The sequence below is a fragment of the Rhopilema esculentum genome, chromosome 15 (assembly GCF_057945365.1).
Source record: "Rhopilema esculentum isolate cy_ngs chromosome 15, ASM5794536v1, whole genome shotgun sequence".
In the NCBI taxonomy this organism is placed as follows: Eukaryota; Metazoa; Cnidaria; class Scyphozoa; order Rhizostomeae; family Rhizostomatidae; genus Rhopilema; species Rhopilema esculentum.
Window position 1 is genome coordinate 1528668 of NC_142829.1, and position 11947 is coordinate 1540614.

At 34.6% G+C, this 11947-nt stretch overlaps 1 protein-coding gene across 1 annotated transcript; it reads left to right on the forward strand.

The window, feature by feature from the left end:
- The first annotated feature begins 1046 nt into the window (after positions 1 to 1046).
- Positions 1047 to 11750, forward strand: LOC135685319 (ceramide synthase 1). The gene is made up of 6 exons (XM_065201226.2): positions 1047 to 1696; positions 4935 to 5094; positions 6067 to 6247; positions 6755 to 6916; positions 8638 to 9017; positions 9476 to 11750. The coding sequence occupies exons 1-6, from the start codon at positions 1499 to 1501 to the stop codon at positions 9511 to 9513; spliced, it is 1119 nt and encodes a 372-aa protein (XP_065057298.1). The 5' UTR covers positions 1047 to 1498; the 3' UTR covers positions 9514 to 11750.
- The last annotated feature ends 197 nt before the right edge of the window (positions 11751 to 11947 follow it).

Here is an 11947-nt window from a genome sequence, read left to right on the forward strand (position 1 = left end):
TTTTGTTGGGCTCAGAATTTCGGGACAGGCCTTGACAATTTATAAGAGCAATTTTATAAGAACACGAGCCAAAATTTAAGAACTAAATTGTTGATTTTTCTTTGGAAAAAATAGGATTTGTATTTGTATTTTGTATTTGTTGCTACCTAGCATCCGAAGGTAGTTTTTAGGACACTGGGAAGCTATGCTTATCGAGCAGTATCCTGGTCCTTCCTCTCGATGTGACCACACCTCGTGATTCCTACGCCTGGAATTACAGAGAGCTGGCGACTCTCCCCACTCTGGGTGAAAGTTTGGTCATGCCAGGGACTCGAACCACAGACCCTTGGGTCTGTAGTCAGCGCCTCTAACAATTGAGCCATCCTCGCACCTGACTTTGGTCTGCATGGGTTTTTCGTGACGATCTTCGTTTATATTCCTCCAAAAATGCTCAACTTCAAAACAAGAAGGCAATATTTGGTTCCGAAATTATTTCAAGAACAAAGCCTGAACTTCAATTTACTGGTTCTTACAAATGCCCATTTAAGAGGCCTTTTCCAAGCAGTGGCTGATTTAGGGGGGGGGGCAACTGGAGGCAGTTGCCCCTCTCTCGACGAGTTGAAGTAAGTATGACGCCCCTTTTTTGGAAATTGTGCGCCCCTTTTGATGAGTGAGAATCAGATGAAAAAGTTTCTGAGACCAATAGGTTAATTTGCTTCAAGGATTACTAAGGTTATGTTGTTTATTCCGAAAATGGATCTGAAATTGTAGTATACAGCGTTCTCTCGTAATCAATTTTTGAAAATTTTTCAACGCTCCCACTACCAGCTGCCCCTCTTCAAGTTTGCTCTGGACCCGCCCGTTTCCAAGAAAGGTTAAGCTTGTTATGAAAATCAAATGTTGTCCACTTTCAATGTTTAAATTTGGAATTGAACAAGAGGTTAACTTTCCATACCAATTCACAAAGTTTATCCTCATTATATTTTTAGGCCAACCATTAGTTTCCTGGATCTCATCATGTTTTAGAATTTTATTCTAGAATCATACAATTTTTTCTCGCAGGCACACCCAAGCAGTGGAGTGCAGTTATTTGTCACGAAAATTTGGCATGGTCGACAATGGAAAGACTGTTTTGAGCATAGCGTTTTCGAGCAAAAGCATAACGTTTTTATAAACTGGTATTCCAATAGGCTAAGCAAAAAAATTAACTAGAATCCGAACTGGAGGCGATGTTACTTAGTAACTGTCATTGTTTTCTTGTTTCCTTGTTCCTCAGGACCCAGGAGAATATATGTGATCACGTGATAGTGGATGTGTATCATTGATTAAAAACAATGGACGCATGGTATTCCAGCGAAGTACAAAGTGCGGAGGGTAATTAGTGGTGGTACCATGATCTCTAAAATGGCAGGGATGTGCTTCTGAAATATGTATCAAAATCCGCCTATCGCTTGACGTAAGTTGTTTTCGATAAAGAGCAGGCGACTGATTTATGCTGATAGGCCTAATCTAAAGAAAGATGGTTGGATATTCGGAGGTATTCAACTTAATATGGAAAACGTGCCAGAAAGAATGGGTCGACAACAAGCACCCAAAAGGATTCTTCCAGGAAATGGCAGACAATATTTGTTTGGAAAAGATGGATTTTGTTCGCTTCATTGCTATAGCGATTATCATTACTTTTATTCGCAAAGGAGTTGCAAAGTATTTCCTGCAGGTGATGCCTTATTGATTCTTACTAGGGACATAAAAACATTATAGAAGATCCTTTTAGAAATCTCAAACTCGCTGGCTGATATCCCTAGCGTGTGATTGATAAGTTCATCTCGTTTTATGGCAAAGAGATTGATAGACTTGTATCTTTTTATGTATTAAGTTTAGTGTAGTACATATCTTCCCTTTTTTAAGAAATCTCTTTCTAGCTGCAAATTGCTACCTGGTGATGTGATTGCAAGGTTGTGCACTTTCATTTCTTTGAGGTCAGGTGTGAAGATTTTGACGTAAGGATGTTCTGCGCGCAGCAGAGACCATATGCATTTTCATGGGCTGCCCTTTAGCAGAGCAACATCAAGTTAGATAAAACTGTTTAAGTGTAGCGGTTATTTCTTGTGTTAAAACATATAAACCAAAATATGCTTCTAAGAGTGTGAGTTTAGGGTATTCTGCATACTGAAAAGTTGCCTTGTTATGCTTTACCCAAGAATCTTGGCAAGATGCCACTTATGAAAGATAAAAATAGGGATACAGTTATTATGTTCAAGGCCATTGAATGATAAATTTTGTGTCAATATTTCACATCATGTAACATTTACATGATAATGTTGGAAGATGAAGTTTACCTATAGTTTTAAGAGAAGTGAGATATTTTGCCATAAATGTTATACAGAAGAAACGATACTCACAACCTTCTGGTGACAAAAAGGTTGCATCTTATTTCAATCCTCTCATGTATATTTAATGCAGTCACATTCAGTTATAAAAGAAACCACAATTCATGTTTACTTTGAAAGCAGGCTTGGTGAATTCTGAACAAATGTATTGACATGGAACAAACTATAAAACAAGATATAAAGCAACTATATTTACCAAAAATTATTTTTTTCATTATGTCTGTGCTTTTGTGATGATATATGTAAAACAATACTGTATATTATCCTAATACTGGGTCTTATAGTGGGATTTTGAATATTTCATGCATGTGTTTCACACTTTTACCTATCTCTTTTTATTCAAGTTCCTAATAGAGAGATTTCACAAATACACTGGCAATTACACTGCAATTATGGTTTTATTTAAGAACATCAGTGTCAAAAGATTTGTTGTTTCTCATGCAAATTTGCTTCAGTTTATAAGTGTTGTTTGCATTAGAGACAGGGCTGCCATTTTGTCGTTTTAATAGTAAAATTTCTCCAATCTTGCCTTTTTCAAAGCCCTTGACTGTCATAAAATTGATAGGGACAAAAAAGCTGAAATTGGCAAAATTATTCCCATTAATTAGAAACCATAAAAGCGCAAAGAAAAAGCTTTTCCACAAATAATGCTTAACATTATATTAGAATATGCCAAAATTTCCAGAAATGCAACCAAATGAAAGATAAAGGACAATTAGAAATTTTTCATGCAAAGCCCTTTTCACTAAAGCCATATTCAACACAAAAAGCCAAAAATTAGCTGATTTTAAACACTCTGTCTAGCTGGGGGAATACAGCCATGAACCATGAAATTGTTAAATGTTTGGTTGCCAAACATTTTGAACATCTTACAACATAAGGAAGTAATTGGATTACATAATGAATGTGATGAAAAAGGCAGTAAGGTTATTTTTGCACCAATTTGAAACTTTTATGTTGCCTTTGATTGGGATATGCTTAGTTTTGGATCATGCTTTTCAATGGATGTTCATTAATGACACATTAAAATCATCTTTCAATAGGAAAATAATTATTATTATGTTATTTAGCAAATAATCATTTATGTCATTCAAACTTTCTAGTTACTCAAATAAATTGGTAATCCTTTTTTCTTTTCTATTCTTCATGCAAAGCCGTTTTGACAGCCAAATTCAAGCATTAGAAATGTCAATATAAAGTTGAAGAAATGCAGTCTTAGTAATGTCAATTACAATGACAAGTATCTGTCTCATGCCTGCAACCAATTGATCACATCATTCACTTCATTTGTGTGTTAATGCATCTCTGTGTGATTGCACATGTCAATTGGAAAAGACTGTAGCAATATATTTTGATTCTGTTCAGACAATAGCCTTTCTCTTAGCTGGTCAATCAAAAAAGGGACAGTTTTGTTTGTCTAATTGTTTTTGTTGGTGAGCATATTTCAAAAATGAGGGACAGATTTTGAAAAATTTTAACCTATAAACCAAGAGTATAGATGGCATTTACATGATTCTATGATATCTAAGCAATATAAAAAAAGTTAAAGCCAAGAATTATCTCAACTTTGTTTTAAACTACAGGGCAAGTGTGATGAATTTTTTTGGTTATATCCAAGGTTAAATTTTATGGTGAATTTCTTCAAAGCACATATGTTAAAATATTTTAGAGTAGTTGTTTTGGTGGCTTGGTTGTAATTTACTATAATATACTCTATTTAGGAGTGAAAAGCATTTTATGCCTTGGAGTAACAAAATTCCTTCTATTACTTTATATATATGAAAAATGTTTTCTTCTGGGCACTAAACAGCCAACTCACCAATACCATATATTTGAACTATCTCTTTCTGTCCAAACAAGATTGCTGGCACAAGCTAGTTTTCAATAGAAGTGTCTTTTCAACTCTATAGGGTATCTTAAAACCTTCCTTCCATTACTTTTTGTGCTTTTTCCTTCCATTACTTTATTATCTTGTAATATTTGTAGCTGTTTTAGAACTATTCACTCCTAAATTTATAAAAAATGTTGTCATACAATATAATAGGTAGAAATATTTTTTAGTTTTTCACATCTGTTAACTTGCATCCTTCCGTTACTTTATTCCTATTCCTTCCGTTACTTTACTGGTAACTTTCTTTGTTGCTGACATTGAAATTTTGCCAGTGATTTAAAAAGGGAGATCCTGTAGCATCTTTCATAAACAGTCTAACGGTAGCTATGCTGCAGCAGTGAGATAGAATTTACAATCTCCCATAAAGATTTTATTCTAAGAAATCTATCCCTGCTTCCGTTACCAAATGAATAACATGTATTCAATTCAAGTGTCATTGACCTTCTTGCTTCAAAATTTGCACACTTGTATATTGGTACCTCAAAAATACAACATTTTCAAAAAGTTTTGTTGTTATTTCTTTCTTTACATCATTAAATGGCATACTTTATATAGCATTTTGAAATATCCCCTGAGTGGAAACTGGGAAAATTTGATTCTTACATGTCCTTCCTAAATTGTTCATACAACAGGTTGGTCATGTACTAATGAGTTTTTTATTTTTTATTTTTTAGCCTTTGGCAGAGAAGCTGAATTTTGATATCAAAGACAGGGCTAATTTTCCAGAATGCACATTTAAATTCATTGTATACTTATTACTGTATGCTACTGAATGTGTTGTGCTTCTGTCAACATACAAAGAATTCCTTACTGATCCAAGGGCTCCATGGAAAGGTTTGATTCATTTTTCTACAGTTCTATATTTTAACTGTAAACCATTTTATTTACTTATCTTAAATGCAGATACAGCAGGCCTTTTCATAAGAATTAGCCCATGCAAGTGGCCTATCGCTTGTGTGATTTCTCTTGTGCAAGCGATAGCTCTGATAGTGAAAGATTGTTCCTTTTGTAAGGTACCCTTTTGTTTGAGGTAACATCAAATGAAAAATAGCTATTACGATGATGTGTAACGCACTCCAAGAAATACTAAATCCCCTTTATAAATGTTCTTTGTTTATAAACTTTATGTACATTACGAATGTCATGAAGACATTATTGCCGGATGATTGCAATATGTTGTTCCAATGTTGTTTGCAAAAATGCTTTTACTGCCCAGATAATGTCCTTAGTGATACTTTGGTTTAAATACTGAGTACCTAAAGTATTCCTAAACATTTGCTGTGGAATTGATTTTCAAATGTATTTTTTCATTGAGATGTGGTTAAGTCAGCTTACTTACATTTCCTGTGTTTTGATATACTAGCTTTGATTGTCTAATGTCACTTGCTTGGTTCACAAAGGATGACTAGAATTGTGTTAATTGATGAGAAATTAGTTCTCCGCAATTTACTGTTTTGCACAAGCAATCAAACGCTCGCGTGGTTAAGTTTGTGTGAGTGCTGATATGATCCCAAGTGATCGCTCACATCAAACGTAAATGCTTGATAAAGCCTGCTCTCTTAAATATATTCAGTCATGTACTGGTACATTGACTCATAAAGCATTTAATTTGGTAGGATTCATGACATTTCGGTTATCATCTGAGGTTTTTCTTTCCAGCAACCAACTTTCTTTGTCATGCAACCACAGTAAATAATTCGCATTTCTAATGCATGTAAGTATTTTGTTCTGATGGTCCTAACATCACATGTAAGTGTCAATCATAAGGATTCAATCACAGAAGGAGCTCTATGTTTGTATTTGTAGGATGGCAAGTTGGAATGAGTGTTTCCCCAGATCTTTACTGGATATACGCAGCTGAAACAGGTTTCTATATACATGGCATATATGGGACAATCTTTATGGACATTTGGAGAGATGATTCTGTGATGCTCTTGCTTCATCACGTCCTAACAATTTCATTGATTGTTTTCTCTTTAGGTCTAAGGTAATAGCTTATTGGCTTTGGCAAGTATCAATTTAGCAAGTTTATACTTAAGTTTTACTTTTTGTGTAACATCTCCTATTCAGGATGCAACAGAGAGGGCCAATCAAGGTTTAAGAATTTTTGGGAAATCAAGTGTGGAATCAAGTGACACAGATATTTCTAGGAGTATGGGTCTAAGTTATTATTAATAAGGGACAGATTTTCTGTATGTAAAGTATATGAAGGTTAATGTTAAGTGGGTTTGTTTCATTGCAATCTGTCTATATCTGTTAACCGCCAACTGCCAAATCAGCAATTTTGTTGGTTTCTCTCATCGAACATTAGATTTTCTTATTGCTACAAAAGTGGAGAAGAGGGATCCAAAAAGTGGTCATAAGTTGACTGTATTAATACTGATGTGGAATTATATGGCCAGACACATTTAATGAAATTGCACCCATTGATTTCCTTTTAAACCATGTAGTATGATTTGAAAGCTGAAATCTGAGTCTTTTTTGCCACCTGCAGGTATCACAAGATTGGCCTTGTTGTTCTTTTCCTTCATGACATTGCTGATGTCTTCTTAGAATTCACAAAAATTATCAAGTGTTTCCAGAACAGAGAGAAGTCAAAAAAATCAATTTACAGTATCATTACTAGTTTGGGATTTGTTTTCTTTGCTTCTGCCTGGTAAGTTGAAACTTTCTTCTTCAATGCTAATGAATTATGATAAAAGAAATATTAAACTGATTATAACTCAAAATAGGGGAACCTTTTAGAAAATAAAGCAAAATGAAGTTCAGTGTGCTACTTGATACAGATCCTTTATTCTAAAAGGACTTTTTTATAACACATTGTAGCACTAACAAGGTTTATCCGGTATAAATATTTTTGTTATTTTAATTGTGCACTTTGTGAACCCATTTTAATTTGTGAACCCTAAATGTCATAACCTCTTTTGTGCTCATTAATTATTCATGAGTTTCAACGCTCACTTATTTTGATGATTGCTCCAATCACTTATTATTGATTGCTCTAATTGCTTTGTTGCCAAAATTAACTTTTTATCAATGGTAGACGTTGTCAACCACATAGCAGAAAATCCCAACCAGTGATTCTATAAAACCTGTGAAATTAGGGGTGGCGCTAGGAAAGTTTCTTAGAGGTTGTTCAGTGCCGGGTTGCAGAGTAGGAGAAATTTCAATCTATAACAAATAAAGGCATATTCCAAGGTCGAAAGGGACACTCTCTCCTGTGTATTTTGGAAAATCTTTCTTTGCCTCTGCACAGAACTGTTGGGTGGAGCATTCTAGGCATTTATCTGGTTCATGTTTACTGAATCCAGAGGAGTTTTGGATTTTTCCTTCAGCCTTTGCAGGCACGCTGGAGCCTGGGGACTGAAGAGGGGAGCTATAGGTATCTCACTTTTTTGGAACTATGATATTCAGGTAGTGACCTCAAAGATAATGGGGAGAAAACAACCATAAAAGCTTTCCAATTTGCCTGGAGCCCCCACTCAAAAATTTGCTCCGGCCCCCCTGCTTTTTCCTGCAGTTAAATTCAGCCTTCATTTCTTTGTAGCTTGGTTCGCTCGACTTCCTTTTTAGACCACTTTTCTAATATCAGTAATACTGATATTATTCACAGAAATGTAGGTGTTTCCAATACAAAAGGGAGTGGCTTCTCTTTCTGACATCCTGTGCATAGGTCAGAATTTAGGCTGCGCCTGTAGTTTCATACTGTATATCATCTTGTGACTGTGTGCTAGTAGCAGCAGTCTGAAGCCACAACATAATAAAAAGCATATATAGCTTATATAGTTTGACAACATAATTATCTCAGTGATGAAATACTACATATTTATACCCAAGGCCTTACGCGTAAGATTTTCGGAAGTCGAGTAATCGTCGAAAAAACCTATAAGGGTAGGCTTTCCTTAAACAAGTTTATCTGATATCACGCCCTTTACAGCATCACAAAAAGTTATTTTTGCGTCCAGCGATTAGAGCAATTTTTACGTATCGAATCGGCTAATTCTCAATCTTTTCTTGATCATTAACGGGCTGCAGCGCCTGTTGTTTACGCTGCACGGTTGACTGACGGGACATAGTGCCTTTAATGGTTGAGTAATTAGAAAATGGAGAAATTTCCTTTAAATTCGAGCCATGTAAAATTATGAAACAGGATTTGAACAAAATTACCATAATTTGTTTTAAATAAATTGGTCTCAGTATCTGTTCCAGTAAGATGCTGGGTTTTCCTAAATAAGCTAATCAACTTCCTATTTGTTTTATAGAAAAGTGACATACTACAGTTTTACTTTTAGAATAATGTGCTTCTCTCCACAAAACACCTTTACATAATAACCTTAAAGACAGTTAATCGTGAAATATATACTTTTTCTCTTCTAGGATTGGCTGTAGAATATTCATTTATCCTCTGATTGTTTTGTATTCCACTGGGTACGAGGCTAGAAATGAGCTTCCAGATGCTCCATTCTACTTCTTTTTCAATGGCCTACTGTGGATCTTGTTCTGCATGAATGTGTGGTGGTCATATTTCATCATATTATTGATATTTCGCATTATTGTTGGCAAGTCTAAAAGCATTGAGGATACGCGAGAATTGTATGTTACGGAGGAGCAGCTTTTGAATTCAAAGAAGAAGGATAGCTTAGGTGAAACTGGTGAAGCCAATGCAAATGAAGGTGAGCAGAAAGAGGCTATGACAAACGGTTCATTCCAAAATGGTGTCACTCAGAATGGTGTAGCACATAAACATCACAACGGAGGTAAGAAAAATTTTGCAAACTTTTTATAATCGAAAGTAATCTTAGTTGCACCTAATCAATATTTTAAAATCCTTCCTGTCAAATTGCAAGTATGAAATTAAGTTTTGTGAAAAGGTTGGGAAAAATTCTTGGACTGCTAGGTAATATCAAGGCCAGGGGTGGATCCAGAATTAATCCTGACTGCCACACAGATGAAAAGGGGACCGGAGGCTTAGCCCCTAGATATTTGTTTGTTATTTTTTTTGTTTTTTTATATCCATATAAAATATTACGAAGCAAACTACATTCTGCTATAATTTCTAATTGCTCTACGATACTACAGGTACGATACCATATAGAGCAAAATACAATGACAACCCCATGGTCATTACATGCAATTAGACTAACACCTAGCTAAGTATGACGCCCATATTGATCATAATGCTATCGTATTTATGAAATCTTTTATCTTTCTCCAGCACAAAAGCAAGAAAATGGTGTCAGGAAAAGGAATTAGAAGGTGACATGTTTCTGGATAACATTGAGTCTAGTTGTAGTAAATTTTTAAATTGCTGATGGAAAATAATTGTATTCTAAATGCCAGATCATTGAACATTTATTTATCTGGTTAATGTTGGACGCATATTTACTCGTCACTTTCAATTGCATTGTACGTGTATATTCAAGGTTGACTTTGAGAATTTTTGTTATTTAAGCAATTTAACGGTTACATTTTAAGCAATTTTAGCGAGTTTTCATCTGCAATCTCAGAACAGGTCTTTCAGATTTAGAATCCTAGCCTTATGTAGAAATTATCTAGTGAACCAATACCAAAACTATCTGCTGGTTCAGAGATTTAAAGTTAGAGTGCCAAGAGAAAACTAAAGGAAACACAACAGTTGTATCCAATCTTTTTTCGTTGTACACCTCGGTACGGATTATCTATCTCTCTACCTTAAAATCGGACGTTTTATATACTTTTAATCTACACAAACTAAATATGTCTACCAATCAGCATTTAGAAAAACAGGTAACAATTTTTACGTCAAAGACTTTTTATGAATAACTTTAAAATGCTTATGCGGATTAATAAATGTCGTTAAGCTGTTTGTTTGGATAGATAGCTAATAGATCGATAGATAAATAGCTTGAGATAGTCAATTATTAGTCTGAGTCAGCCCAGCACGCCGTTAACCAAATGTATTATGGATAGGACGCAAACATGAATTACGCAAGCAACTATATGAATTAACAAGAAGAAAAAGCAAATCTCTATGTGAAAAGCATGTGCTTCAGTGCTATATTAAACGCGCTGGCATGAATGGAAAATCCCAACACCTTATTTCACGCTGAACATATGATCATCCCAAGTATGTTTACGTCTACATGGAAGTATACTGACGATGTTTGTTCGGTCATTGGTCAGTGGCTATTATCAACATAGTGACAATTCTAGTGATTACCCAATCTATGTATTACCCCTCGCTTTCTCTCTCTAATGTTAACCGTATAAGTATGTTTTCCCTCAGTTTTCCTTTCACTGGGAGGACTTAGCTGCGTATAAACTTTGCAGCATACAATTACATAACGCGCACAACACGCATTTTTCATAAGAACTGTCTACAAGAAACTGAGCCAAAAAGTGACCAAAAATTAAGATCCCATGATGCTGATCACTCTAAACATTAATTAATTACTTGGAAAACCTTATGCATGTTTAACATATTTAACAAATGAGAATGCTCCTTGCGACTCACGAGGTGTTGTATATTTGTGGTTCTTATAATCCGTTTCTGTGTTTCTTAGTAGCTTGTTACCATTTTGGCATTTAAGAAATCTTTAGGAAATATTTATGGGCTTAGTTTCATATTGCAGAAAAGCTTGTAGTTATTTTTCTGTTTCTGCTTGTAAATTCTACTTATCATATACGTTAAGCAGTTCTGAAAACATCGTTTTTTTGAAATGTAGTTTCAGTGTTTCCAAATAACACCCAGTATTTGTATTTTTGATGGCCGTAAATAATTTACCTACGCCGTGAAAGACATCTTTTATCGTGGATGTAAAATTATTTTATGAACCTCGCTTATTACATCAGTTTCTTTAGCGAAATGTAACTATATTTTATTTTTTGATAAATAGTTAATTTAATCGACGATGACGTAATATCTTCGATCAACGCCACCCTAACTACATGCCTACCCCTTTGCAAAATCAGATTTAAATAGTTCCCAGAACAATCTGTGAATCATATCTGGAGAGAAATATCGCCTGCATGCAGCAAAACAAGGCTGCCCTTAATTTCGCGTAAAAATAATTTAGGCAACTTAAGATACAGAAATTAAAAAGAAACCTCCAATTGATATTTCATAAACATCAGAACCTTTGTAACACAACACATAATACTACTTTTAACTAAATTTTACCGGATTGCCAAGGACCTGTAACCCGTTTATTATATATGTACTTTTACTATGTATTCGGAACTCATTAGGTATACTTATCATGAAAGTTTTTCTAAAGTTAATCCTGTCGCTAAAACCTTTGTCTCTTCGCAAAATTTAACAAAAGTTTCTCTTAAGCTTTAAGACTAAGGCCTGTGGTTAGTGGTTAACAAAAAACGTTCGTTGTTGTAACTGAGTTTCAACACTATAGCGATCAAACGTGTAGTTTTTTGTGTTATTTTATTCAACTAATTTTTGTACTTAAAGTATATTTATTGAATTCATCATATATTCGTGTAGTACAATGAACTTATTTCATCTTACAAACCTCGAGACTCTAGCTGTATTTTGCTTATTTATTATTAGTTTTGCGACCGTGTAAAGCCAATTTTATGTCGTATTATCAAAGTATAGGGATCTTTTAACAAATATGACAACCTTTTTAACAGGAAACAATTTTACAAGCTGTTCTTTGGCTTTGTCAAACATTTTGCAACTCGTTGTTATCCA